The following is a 14,065-nucleotide window of genomic DNA, read 5'->3' on the forward strand; positions in this document are numbered from 1 at the left end:
TAGCACTTTCAAGCATTATCTTTTAATAAGGTTTATGTCAGAGGGTGACTTATAGTAAAAGTACATGGAATGAAGAGATAGTCCCATTCTTTTACCTGTCTGGCCATAGATTCTGTCTCATTTCCAAAGAAGATCTGATGACCACAGCACATCCAATACTGCACATTCCATATAATATGCCCCACAGTAACTATAGGCATAAGGAAACATTTACTGTCAAAGAAATATGGCAATAAAAAATGTGACTGATGTTTTACCCAAATAAACCTCCCAGAATATACATGTCCAGATAAGTATTGATCTATTCAAAGTGGACATGTGTTGCTAGGGTTCAACACACAGTTGTGTCTCCTCTTTCAAGATAGATGACCATCCTTTTGAATAGCCTTAATAATCCTAAATCCTCATTTAAGGGTGATTTTGATTTGAGAATTATCAAAACCCATTTGAAGCCAAGATGGGTGATCAGAATGATTTATACTAACTGTGGTAGTTTCAGGTTCAAAAAGAAACAAAACCTGCATTGTTGTTTTTTTATACACCAGATAAAGTGGCTCATGAGGCATTTGCACAACAGCGACATCACAGAACAAATATTTGGTTTCTCAAGGTGACTGCTTAAAAGAATAATACTCAGTGAATATAATTCCGGACGTGTTGCTAAAAGATGAGTCTCTTTGCTTAAGAGTGACTAAGTAGGGCAGGTGCCAAGGTCAGAGTTCTTGCCCAGATACTCGCCAGATCTTCCTTTCACAATTTCATGTCTATGACACCATCAGAAAAGACAAATAAGTCGGGGCGCCTGGGTGGCGCAGTCGGTTAAGCGTCCGACTTCAGCCAGGTCACGATCTCGCGGTCCGGGAGTTCGAGCCCCGCGTCAGGCTCTGGGCTGATGGCTCGGAGCCTGGAGCCTGTTTCCGATTCTGTGTCTCCCTCTCTCTCTGCCCCTCCCCCGTTCATGCTCTGTCTCTCTCTGTCCCAAAAATAAATAAACATTGAAAAAAAAAAAAAAAAGACAAATAAGTAAATTCTCCTGGCATAGGCTCAGAAGGTTTCTTAGAAATCATTGGAGTTACACATTAATGGTGTTCTATGTTGTCTCCATAGGCTTCACGGATCTTCTCTTTTGTCCTACACAATAGTCCACAGGCCAGCAATCAAAGAAAACTGAACCTGACCCCATCTTCTCACTGTTTCTTCTCTGCAGAGGTGCCTACCATGGGTGCAGCCCATACACACTTGGCTTGACAAACGTAGGGTGCTTCAGGATGGAGCTCCCCAGTGGGCTGGGCTGCCAATCAGTGAGTTTTGAGATTTTGGTCTGGTTTCTCTAAAGTCTGCTCTGCACGTGGTATGACCGATCAGATTTTCCCAGTATCTGGATCAGAAACGCATATGAAGAATATCATTCATCAGGGGCCAAATTTTACTTACTTGGACCAAAGCCCCCTTGGAGGAAACCTTTAGTAGAAAGGCCTTCAGACTCTGAGCAATTAATTATAGGGATTTTTGCAACTCGTTTTGCTTGAAAATAAAATCAGGTAAACCGCAAATGAATGCATTGAGATTAGTTCTCAGAGCCTCGAATGCATAAGATTTCTACAGAGCCATCCTTGTACTCACCTTTTGTTCTCACTTGCTGTACCCACCTGAACATCAAATCAGATACCTAATTATTCCTATTCTTTCAGATGCCCTTACCCATATAACTCTTGAGCAAGTTGTTTCCAGGCTGGCACTGAAGTCAGTTTCCTTTGTAAAGTGCCCACATAACTGGTTTCTAAGAAAAAATTATCTTTTCAAACCAAAGTATTAGGTCTTTGTCCTAAGTGGGAGAGGAGTATGGGAGGAATCTCAATATCAAATTAAGAAGCCCTCCTATCCTGACTGGTATCATATGTGTCTTGTCCTCACAGTTTTGCCAAATGCCTTCTTTTGTCATTTGCAGACAATGTGCCCAGATGTTTTCCGGGGCCCCTGGGGAGGAAGCCGCTGTCGAGATTCTCCAGTGCAAACAATTAGAAAATGCAGCTGTGCACCAGGTTCAACTGGGCAGGGAGCGGGGTGCGGGGTGGCCGGGAGGGTGGGTAACGAAACCGAGAAAGGCCCAACCGTTACTCAGTGAACAGATTTGAACCAATGGAAAAGGGAAGAGCCAAAGGAAACAAAACTGGAAAGCAAGGCCTCGTAGCGTCAACATGCATCATGCCTACTACCGCTGTGCTCTCTGGCTGTGAGGGGAGCATCTCTGGCCATCAGAGCCAAGCTAAACAAACTCCTACTTGATGCTTCATTAAAGGAGTTCCGTCAGCTCTGTTAGCAATAGCTCTGCTATCAGCTTGAAAAGAGAACAAGGTTGGTGGGATTGTTTACCAATTCCCAACGGAGGAGGGGGAGAGGGAAAAGAATACTTTCAGCCGTTTCAAAACTCGGGTCAGGAAGTTCCCCCAAGGGACTCAGAATGCCAGCCAAAATGAGGACATCTGTCAAAACTTAAGGCCATTGCCAAAGTCTGTAGACATCTCTGGCAAATGTTTTAAAGGCATTCTCAAAAGGAGAGTTCCCATTTACCAACCGCATTTATATTTGCATTCTCTACCTATTCTTACCAGAGGGGAGGGATGGAAGCAGCAATTCTCTGCTAATCAGCAGTCTCCCCTGTGCTTGTCGGCACAGTTCAGGACCTCCGAATAGCTGCTTCTAAGTAGTGCTGAAAGAAAGAGCTCAATGCTTCTGCCCAAGACGCTTAATGGAACAGCTTTGAGTCACTCGGGTTGAAAAAATGCAAATGGAAGTCTTAGAAATCAGCTTTGAAAGGAAGAAAGAAGATTCACAGTCACCTTAAAATTCAGATAGGATAATGGCAAAATGGAGACAGGGGGATAAAAGAATGAGCATTGAAATAGGATGCCATGGTCACAGAACTTAAAACTCTAAGGAAATTTAAAGCTGTATTAAAAGAAAACCCTCCCCTCTCCACTTTAAAAAAATCGGGAAACCAAGGTCCACACCTGAGAGGCAGCAGAGCTAGGACTTGACCCCAAGCCTTCTGACTCCAAACCACTGGTCCCTACCTATGGCCACCCCTGTTCACTGGCTTGCCAGCAGGATGAACCCAGGCTTAAAAATAATTCCTGTTCTGGCCAGGATTGAGGGGACCTGGATTCCACTCCCAGCCCCAGCTGGTTCAGCTGCAAGCAAAGGCTCCATCTGTCACCTCGGCTTTCTCATTTGTAAGATACAGATGGCAGCAGCTGCCCCCAACCCGTCATTACAAGGCTTCATGAGATCAAGAGAGGAGAGTTTGGGGTACAGAAAGGCAGATAATAGCAATACCAAGGGTACCTGTAGAGCCGGACCCACATATCCTACCTGGAAGGCATCGAGAACTAAACTCGGTTTCATGCACCTCATCGACCTCAATCTGACCACAACGCGGGCAGCAGAGAGCCTAGCAAGCAGAAGCACTCAAGAGCTGGCCATCTCCTTCCCTCCCTACTCTGTGTCCCTGCCTTTCTCCATCCTCTCTGCCTCCTCCCTCTTCGAGGCTTTCTCTGCTTAGGCCAATTTGAAAATACTAGAACCCCATGGTCATCTCTCCAGTGGCCTCTGGAGGCTTAATGATAGTGACAGACATACCCTTCTGCTCCTCTGAACTGTTGTCTTTGGCATATCTGAAGTCAGCTGTTTTCTTAATTCACATCCTCAAGAGACACAACTGAAATATGTATTCAAACAGAATTGCAATACAAAAAGAGACTTCACACTCCTCCAGGGCTTTGGGGAACTGCGTAGTGTTTGGTCTTTGTTGCAAAAAGGTGTAGTCACATGTTTGCAAATGCAACCCAGCTCGTAAAGTACTTTGAGTGTAGAAGATTCCGATTCTCCGTTCCTCTTAGGGTGCGTTCACTGGGCGCTTACAGGTACCAATCTTGGTGGAAGTTCTTTCAGTTCAGGATTAGGTCATCATTGCCCACATGGGCATAAGCAGGAGTCCAGGTTGTGAAGTTGATATAGATGTTTTTGTGGTATATTACATCACCTTCCTCTATCCTTTTGCCGGGATTTTGTCTTGCCAAGTGTTCATTCCGGGCCCTGAATTTAGGACGGAAGCTGTGATGACATCCACCTCCCAAAGCCCACTGCCCCACAATGCCCCAGACCTCGTCCTCACCATGTCATTGTTCTTCACCTTTTGCAAGATGAGCTTCCTTTTCCTGAAACATTGTTCTTCCTTGGCTCTTCACTCTATTTAACTGTTTCTATACCACCAGCTAAAATAAAAACTCTCCATCTCCACTCAGTTGTTTGAATGGTATACGGGGAACATCCACTCGTTACACCCTTGTTATCATGGTGATGCCACCGCACCATGTCTCTCTCCAGAGGCAGCCTGACCTGGAGTTACATCAATGAGCTCAGGAACTAAATGTGAAATGAAGTAAACAGCTGATTACAGGAGGTGACCCCTCTCGTCACTGAACTCGTGGGCAAGCGGGGGACAAATCATGAAAGGTCTATCACAGGTTCACGCAAAGCCTGCTCTCAGTTTGGTTTTGGCCAGATGTCAGCCATTGGGGTTGACTTTGCTCCACGCTCCCCCCTCTCTCCTTACAGATGGGCATGCTAAATTTCCAAATTATTTCTTTTCATATGTGATCCATCCTTTAGAGTCATCCCAGGTTCTCTGCCTTTCTTAATAAAAACTAAAAAATGGACTCTCTACAGGCATGGGTTTACTTGTCTAGTATATCCTCTAGTATATCTAGTATATCTAGTATATCTAGAGGATATACTTGTCTAGTATATCCTCTCCTCAAGCAATATAAGCGATGCTAAAAATGTGCTTCCTGGATTTGGTATCCTTTTCCTTCCTTCTTTCTTCACACTTCCAGTCCCTAATTCCAATAACCTAGCCATGCGAGTTTTCCCAAACATCACATGTACCTTAAAACATGTTTGGGGCCAGGTAGTGTTTTTTCCAGTTTTATTTATTTATTTTTCAATATATGAAATTTATTGTCAAATTGGTTTCCATACAACACCCAGTGCTCATCCCAAAAGGTGCCCTCCTCAATACCCATCACCCACCCTCCCCTCCCTCCCACCCCCCATCAACCCTCAGTTTGTTCTCAGTTTTTAAGAGTCTCTTATGCTTTGGCTCTCTCCCACTCTAACCTCTTTTTTTTTTTTTCCTTACCCTCCCCCATGGGTTTCTGTTAAGTTTCTCAGGATCCACATAAGAGTGAAACCATATGGCATCTGTCTTTCTCTGTATGGCTTATTCACTTAACATCACACTCTCCAGTTCCATCCACGTTGCTACAAAAGGCCATATTTCATTCTTTCTCATTGCCACGTAGTATTCCATTGTGTATATAAACCACAATTTCTTTATCCATTCATCAGTTGATGGACATTTCGGCTCTTTCCATAATTTGGCTATTGTTGAGAGTGCTGCTATAAACATTGGGGTACAAGTGCCCCTATGCATCAGTACCCCTGTATTCCTTGGGTAAATTCCTAGCAGTGCTATTGCTGGGTCATAGGGTAGGTCTATTTTTAATTTTCTGAGGAACCTCCACACTGCTTACCAGAGCAGCTGCACGAATTTGCATTCCCACCAACAGTGCAAGAGGGTTCCCGTTTCTCCACATCCTCTCCAGCATCTGTAGTCTCCTGATTTGTTCATTTTGGCCACTCTGACTGGCATGAGGTGATATCTGAGTGTGGTTTTGATTTGTATTTCCCTGATAAGGAGCGACGTTGAGCATCTTTTCATGTGCCTGTTGGCCATCCGGATGTCTTCTTTAGACAAGTGTCTATTGATGTTTTCTGCCCATTTCTTCACTGTGTTATTTGTTTTTCGGGTGTGGAGTTTGGTGAGCTCTTTATAGATTTTGGATAGTAGCCCTTTGTCCGATACATCATTTGCAAATATCTTTTCCCATTCCGTTGGTTGCCTTAGTTTTGTTGGTTGTTTCCTTTGCTGTGCAGAAGCTTTTTATCTTCATAAGGTCCCAGTAATTCATTTTTGCTTTTAATTCCCTTGCCTTTGGGGATGTGTCGAGTATGAGATTGCTATGGCTGAGGTCAGAGAGGTCTTTTCCTGCTTTCTCCTCTAGGGTTTTGATGGTTTCCTGTCTCACATTCAGGTCCTTTATCCATTTTGAGTTTATTTTTGTGAATGGTGTCAGAAAGTGGTCTAGTTTCAACCTTCTGCATGTTGCTGTCCAGTTCTCCCAGCACCATTTGTTAAAGAGACTGTCTTTTTTCCATTGGATGTTCTTTCCTGCTTTGTCAAAGATGAGTTGGCCATACGTTTGTGGGTCTAGTTCTGGGGTTTCTATTCTATTCCATTGGTCTAAGTGTCTGTTTTTGTGCCAATACCATGCTGTCTTGATGATTAAATCTTTGCAGTAGAGGCTAAAGTCTGGGATTGTGATGCCTCCTGCTTTGGTCTTCTTCTTCAAAATTCCTTTGGCTATTCGGGGCCTTTTGTGGTTCCATATAATTTTAGGATTGCTTGTTCTAGTTTCGAGAAGAATGCTGGTGCAATTTTGATTGGGATTGCATTGAATGTGTAGATAGCTTTGGGTAGTATTGACATTTTGACAATATTTATTCTTCCAATCCATGAGCAGGGAATGTCTTTCCATTTCTTTATATCTTCTTCAATTTCCTTCATAAGCTTTCTATAGTTTTCAGCATACAGATCTTTTACATCTTTGGTTAGATTTATTCCTAGGTATTTTATGCTTCTTGGTGCAATTGTGAATGGGATCAGTTTCTTTATTTGTCTTTCTGTTGCTTCATTGTTAGTGTATAAGAATGCAACTGATTTCTGTACATTGATTTTGTATCCTGCAACTTTGCTGAATTCATGTATCAGTTCTAGCAGAGTTTTGGTGGAGCCTACCGGATTTTCCATGTATAATATCATGTCATCTGCAAAAAGCGAAAGCTTAACTTCATCTTTGACAATTTTGATGGCTTTAATTTCCTTTTGTTGTCTGATTGCTGATGCTAGAACTTCCAACACTATGTTAAACAACAGCGGTGAGAGTGGGCATCCCTGTCGTGTTCCTGATCTCAGGGAAAAAGCTCTCAGTTTTTCCCCATTGAGGATGATGTTAGCTGTGGGCTTTTCATAAATGGCTTTTATGATCTTTAAGTATGTTCCTTCTATCCCGACTTTCTCAAGGGTTTTTATTAAGAAAGGGTGCTGGATTTTGTCAAAGGCCTTTTCTGCATTGATTGACAGGATCATGTTTCTTCTCTCTTTTTTTTTTTTTTTTATTAATGTGATGTATCACATTGATTGATTTGTGAATGTTGAACCAGCCCTGCATCCCAGGAATGAATCCCACTTGATCATGGTGAAAAATTCTTCTTATATGCTGTTGAATTCAATTTGCTAGTATCTTATTGAGAATTTTTGCATCCATATTCATCAGGGATATTGGCTTGTAGTTCTCTTTTTTTACTGGGTCTCTGTCTGGTTTAGGAATCAAAGTAATACTGGCTACATAGAATGAGTCTGGAAGTTTTCCTTCCCTTTCTATTTCTTGGAATAGCTTGAGAAGGATAGGTATTATCTCTGCTTTAAACGTCTGGTAGAACTTCCCTGGGAAGCCATCTGGTCCTGGACTCTTATTTGTTGGGAGATTTTTGATAACCGATTCAATTTCTTCGCTGGTTATGGGTCTGTTCAAGCTTTCTATTTCCTCCTGATTGAGTTTTGGAAGCGTGTGGGTGTTCAGGAATTTGTCCATTTCTTCCAGGTTGTCCAATTTGTTGGCATATAATTTTTCATAGTATTCCCTGATAATTGTTTGTATCTCTGAGGGATTGGTTGTAATAATTCCATTTTCATTCATGATTTTATCTATTTGGGTCATCTCCCTTTTCTTTTTGAGAAGCCTAGCTAGAGGTTTGTCAATTTTGTTTATTTTTCTTGGTTTTGTTGATCTGCTCTACAGTTTTTTTAGATTCTATATTGTTTATTTCTGCTCTGATCTTTATTATTTCTCTTCTTCTGCTGGGTTTAGGTTGCCTTTGCTGTTCTGCTTCTATTTCCTTTAGGTGTGCTGTTAGATTTTGTATTTGGGATTTTTCTTGTTTCTTGAGATAGGCCTGGATTGCAATGTATTTTCCTCTCAGGACTGCCTTCGCTGCGTCCCAAAGCGTTTGGATTGTTGTATTTTCATTTTCGTTTGTTTCCATATATTTTTTAATTTATTCTCTAATTGCCTGGTTGACCCACTCATTCTTTAGTAGGGTGTTCTTTAACCTCCACGCTTTTGGAGGTTTTCCAAACATTTTTCTGTGGTTGGTTTCAAGCTTCATAGCATTGTGGTCTGAAAGTATGCATGGTATAATTTCAATTCTTGTCAACTTATGAAGGGCTGTTTTGTGACCCAGTATGTGATCTATCTTGGAGAATGTTCCATGTGCACTCGAGAAGAAAGTATATTCTGTTGCTTTGGGATGCAGAGTTCTAAATATATCTGTCAAGTCTATCTGATCCAATGTCTCATTCAGGGCCCTTGTTTCTTTATTGACCGTGTGTCTAGATGATCTATCCATTTCTGTAAGTGGAGTGTTAAAGTCCCCTGCAATTACCACATTCTTATCAATAAGGTTGCTTATGTTTATGAGTAATTGTTTTATATATTTGGGGGCTCCGGTATTCGGCGCGTAGAAATTTATAATTGTTAGCTCTTCCTGATGGATAGACCCTGTAATTATTATATAATGTCCTTCTTCATCTCTTGTTACAGCCTTTAATTTAAAGTCTAGTTTGTCTGATATAAGTATGGCTACTCCAGCTTTCTTTTGGCTTCCAGTAGCATGATAAATAGTTCTCCATCCCCTCACTCTCAATCTAAAGGTGTCCTCAGGTCTAAAATGAGTCTCTTGTAGACAGCAAATAGATGGGTCTTGTTTTTTTATCCATTCGGATACCCTATGTCTTTTCGTTGGCGCATTTAATCCATTTACATTCAGTGTTATTATAGAAAGATACGGGTTTAGAGTCACTGTGATGTCTGTATGTTTTATGCTTGTAGTGATGTCTCTGGTACTTTGTCTCACAGAATCCCCCTTAGGATCTCTTGTAGGGCTGGTTTAGTGGTGATGAATTCCTTCAGTTTTTGTTTGTTTGGGAAGACCTTTATCTCTCCTTCTATTCTAAATGACAGACTTGCTGGATAAAGGATTCTCGGCTGCATATTTTTTCTGTTTAGCACACTGAAGATATCGTATCAATCCTTTCTGGCCTGCCAAGTTTCAAAAGAGAGATCAGTCACGAGTCTTATAGGTCTCCCTTTATATGTGAGGGCACGTTTATCCCTTGCTGCTTTCAGAATTTTCTCTTTATCCTTGTATTTTGCCAGTTTCACTATGATATGTCGTGCAGAAGGTCGATTCAAGTTACGTCTGAAGGGAGTTCTCTGTGCCTCTTGGATTTCAATGCCTTTTTCCTTCCCCAGTTCAGGGAAGTTCTCAGCTATTATTTCTTCAAGTACCCCTTCAGCACCTTTCCCTCTCTCTTCCTCCTCTGGGATACCAATTATGCGTATATTATTTCTTTTTAGTGTATCACTTAGTTCTCTAATTTTCCCCTCATACTCCTGGATTTTTTTATCTCTCTTTTTCTCAGCTTCCTCTTTTTCCATAACTTTATCTTCTAGTTCACCTATTCTCTCCTCTGCCTCTTCAATCCGAGCTGTGGTGGTTTCCATTTTGTTTTGCATTTCATTTAAAGCGTTTTTCAGCTCCTCGTGACTGTTCCTTAGTCCCTTGATCTCTGTAGCAAGAGATTCTCTGCTGTCCTCTATACTGTTTTCAAGCCCAGCGATTAATTTTATGACTATTAGTCTAAATTCACTTTCTGTTATATTATTTAAATCCTTTTTGATCAGCTCATTAGCTGTTGTTATTTCCTGGAGATTCTTCTGAGAGGAATTCTTCCGCTTGGTCATTTTGGATAGTCCCTGGCGTGGTGAGGACCTGCAGGGCCCTTCCCTTGTGTTGTGGTGTATAACTGGAGTTGGTGGGCGGGGCTGCAGTCAGACCTGATGTCTGCCCCCAGCCCACCGCTGGGGCCACAGTAAGACTGGTGTGTGCCTTCTCTTCCCCTCTCCTAGGGGCGGGATTCACTGTGGGGTGGTGTGGCCCGTCTGGGCTACTTGCACACTGCCAGGCTTGTGATGCTGGGGATCTGGCGTATTAGCTGGGGTGGGTAGGCAAGGTGCATGGGGGCAGGAGGGGCAGGCTTAGATCGCTTCTCCTTAGGTGATCCTCTTCAGGAGGGGCCCTGTGGCAGCGGGAGGGAGTCAGATCCGCTGCCGGAGGTTTGGCTCCGCAAAAGCACAGAGTTGGGTGTTTGCGCGGAGCGAGCAAGTTCCCTGGCAGGAACTGGTTCTCTTTGGGATTTTGGCTGGGGGATGGGCGGGGGAGATGGCGCTGGCGAGCGCCTTTGTTCCCCACCAAGCTGAGCTCTGTCGTCAGGGGGCTCAGCAGCTCTCCCTCCCTTTGTTCTCCAGCCTTCCTGCTTTCCGAGCAGAGCTGTTAACTTATGACCTCCCAGACGCTAGGTCGCGCTTGTTGTGGGAACACAGTCCATCAGGCCCCTCCGCTTTTGCCAGCCAGACTCGGGGGCTCTGCTTGGCCGGCGAGCCGCCCCTCCGCCCCGGCTCCCTCCCGCCAGTCAGTGGAGCGCGCACCACCTCGCCGCCCTTCCTACCCTCTTCCGTGGGCCTCTCGTCTGCGTTTGGCTCCGGCGACTCCGTTCTGCTAATCCTCTGGCGGTTTTCTGGGTTATTTAGGCAGGTGTAGGTGGAATCTAAGTGATCAGCAGGACGCGCTGTGAGCCCAGCATCCTCCTACGCCGCCATCTTCCTTTTCCTCTGTTTTTTCCAGTTTTAAATGAAAAGCTGAAGTATAAAATATATTTATGCCTCAGTTTTGATGACGATGACGGATATTTTCTGTCCCTAATCTCTCCACTTCAGGAGACAGGTCTGTATCCATGCGTCTAAGCAAGCGCTAGGATGGTAGGTGGTGACTCACCTCTCAAATTGCTCTCATGGTTACTGGACCCAGGGCGTCCGCCACATCCACATCTCCCTCTGTGCTTCTCCTGCTGTTCAAGGATACGAGTTTAAGTTCAGAAACTGTGTGGTGCTGTTTAGAATCAAATTAGAGGTGGGGCGCCTGGGTGGCACAGTCGGTTAAGCGTCCGACTTCAGCCAGGTCACGATCTCGTGGTCCGTGAGTTCGAGCCCCGCGTCGGGCTCTGGGCTGATGGCTCAGAGCCTGGAGCCTGTTTCCGATTCTGTGTCTCCCTCTCTCTCTGCCCCTCCCCTGTTCACGCTCTGTCTCTCTCTGTCCCAAAAATAAATAAATGTTGAAAAAAAAATTTAGAATCAAATTAGAGGTGTGGGTAAAAATTCTGAAGTTTCAGTCACGTATGGATGCCGTAGATCTGGGACCCTTAGTATTCCAGAGAAGGCTTCCTCTCCTTTGCTACCATGGATGGAATTGATCCGGCTCCAGTGCATTCCTCTTTAGACTGGATTCTAATTCTTCTGTAACCATATTTATTATCTCGAAAGATTGAGACGCTTTGTAGCTTTAAAATTGTATATCAGATTAAGTGGCAATAAAAGGTAAATAGAGTTATTATCAAATAGATTAAATCCACTCCCCAATTACATCTGAATTAAATCTACCCCGTTGAGAAGATGGTATCCTTAGATGAAACAGCTGTGTATATCAGACTCAATGACACTTTGGGGCATTTTTCCCCCAGATGGACATGACTGAAGTGGTTCATTTATGCCTTTACAACTATCCTCGTCTCTCTGCTCAAACCAAAGTACAGGTTATTCTGAAACAAAGTTCACCCTTCAGAAATTTATACCCTCATATCCTGTTTACTGTATTGTAAAGATTCTGGTCAATTTACTCATCGGATATTCTTTTTTTCTGTGCTCTTCCCACTCTTCTGAATGTCATTCTCACGTCTTCAAATGCTATGTTTTGCTTGTTTGTTTGTTTGTTTGTTTGTGGTTTTTATTGTTCTTCGCAGACTGCTGTCAAGCAAAAGACCAGTATATTGAACAGTTCAAAGATACTCTGAACACTTCTGTGGCCAAATCAATTGCTGGATTTTTTGCAGAGCCAATTCAAGTGGGTATATTGACCTTAGATGCTAATTGGGCTTAAATTATCAGAGAATTTTAATTCATACATTCATACATTCTAGAGAATTCCAAAGTATTTAAGTGACCATTGCCATGTCTCTCTCCAAATTCAATTCATTCTCTCAGTCCCCTTGAAAGAGAAGGGCCCTGATTTTCAACTGACCTTCAAAAACTGTCTCCTGCATTGCCCGGCTGAAAAGATAGATGAAACTATTGAATTCCTAAAATTCTAAACAAAGGGAAACCCACCAATGTTTAGTTGCTTTAATACCCACACTGCCCTGGGGTGATTTTCTTCAGTGTTACCAAATCCCCTTAATCTACTTTGTTTCTAATCTCAGAAGAGAATAAACATTTGCATCCTTTTCCCAAAAGGCTTGGCATAAGAGTAATGGCCCCTCTCTTCACACATTGTTGGAACAGTTCTAAAGACCATTTTAAAAATTGCTAGTATTACTAATGCTAATGATGATAATGACCTTTCTTTCTTTCTTTCTTTCTTTCTTTCTTTAACTCTTTTCAAAGGGCTATGCTGTTGTTATAGGACTCCTTGGTTTGGTCTTTTGCAGGGGGTGAATGGAGTTGTTCAGTACCCAAAGGGGTTTCTAAAGGAAGCCTTCAAGTTGGTGCGAGAGCGGGAAGGCGTGTGCATTGCGGATGAGGTGAGTGGCTGTGGAATAAGTGTGGTGTAGGGCAGCCAGGACAGGAAAGGCATAGGGAGAAAACCTTTTAAACCTTCCTCTGCAACCCAAGATAATGAAGCTTTTGCTAATTGACTGGTTGGTTAGTAGATTAACAAGTATAGAACTTTAACAAGCACAGAACTCAAATATCCAAAATGAAGTCTATCAAATAAGTGGCTACCAGGCACAGCTGATGCTGTCATCACAGGTGACATGCTATCAGTCAACACACTTTTTAAATTCCCATTACGGATTGCATCAGGGACAGTTCAAAACCCACATAGAGAACTTCACCTCATAACCAAGTTTTCAACTTCGATTTGCCAAAATAGTATAAACCAGCCTAACAGCATTCATCTTAATAACAAAACTTGTGCAGCACTGGGGATCCAAAATCCAAAAACCTAGTAAAAAGTTTCTGGTAACTAAAAGCTCAGACCCAGATTAAGTGCTGTGTCCATGTTCGTACAAAGATGGTGAAGATGATGGCCGGCAATGAAGCGGAGGAAGGGGAAGAGACCAGAGTCAGAAAAGCCGGCATTACTTGAAACGTTTCAAATGATTTTGGATCTGTTTCCATCAGGTGCAGACGGGATTTGGAAGGCTGGGCTCTCACTTCTGGGGCTTCCAAACCCACGACATCCTGCCGGATATTGTCACCATGGCTAAATGGCTTTCCCATGGCAGCAGTTGTGACAACTCCAGGTAGAGCCTATGGGCAGGCTGCATTTGCTTCTGGGTTTCCTGTAACCGTGACGGCAGAAAACACGGGGTTGGGAATTTCTGTGGGTTGAAGACAGCGATGGGAACTACACTTGCATTTCCCTAGCAATGATCATGAGAAACAGCCTGTCAGACTGTGGAAGCGATGGAAGAACGCCAGCCCTTTGTGCTGTTGCTGTAGGGAAGATGAATTCTCCTACCCCCACAATGAAGCGCAAGGTTCTCACACACTGACAAGGTATCGGCAACCGTACCACAAAAACAAATCCCACACAAGAGATCCTTTTTAACCAACCTGGAGCTAACTGTGAAATTTCCAGAGGAGTCTTATTCTGAAGGAGACTCTTACTTGGCCTAACTACGCCAATATGTTATAAACTCAAGGTCCAGAGTGACAGGTTTCTGTTTACGTCTCATCAACAAAACAGACAAATGCAGTACGATCTC

The 14,065-nt window shown here is 43.1% G+C and overlaps 1 protein-coding gene across 1 annotated transcript in view; it reads left to right on the forward strand.

Annotated features, from left to right (window-relative positions):
- The window catches only part of AGXT2 (alanine--glyoxylate aminotransferase 2), a 48,111-nt gene that overhangs the window by 10,561 nt on the left and 23,485 nt on the right, over positions 1-14,065 (forward strand). Inside the window, 6 exon segments of the mRNA XM_003981518.3 lie at positions 1,208-1,301; positions 1,949-2,042; positions 12,098-12,198; positions 12,782-12,874; positions 13,479-13,561; positions 13,563-13,600. Coding sequence (XP_003981567.2) covers positions 1,208-1,301; positions 1,949-2,042; positions 12,098-12,198; positions 12,782-12,874; positions 13,479-13,561; positions 13,563-13,600 — 503 coding nt within the window.

Source organism: Felis catus, chromosome A1 (genome assembly GCF_018350175.1).
Source record: "Felis catus isolate Fca126 chromosome A1, F.catus_Fca126_mat1.0, whole genome shotgun sequence".
Lineage (NCBI taxonomy): Eukaryota > Metazoa > Chordata > Mammalia > Carnivora > Felidae > Felis > Felis catus.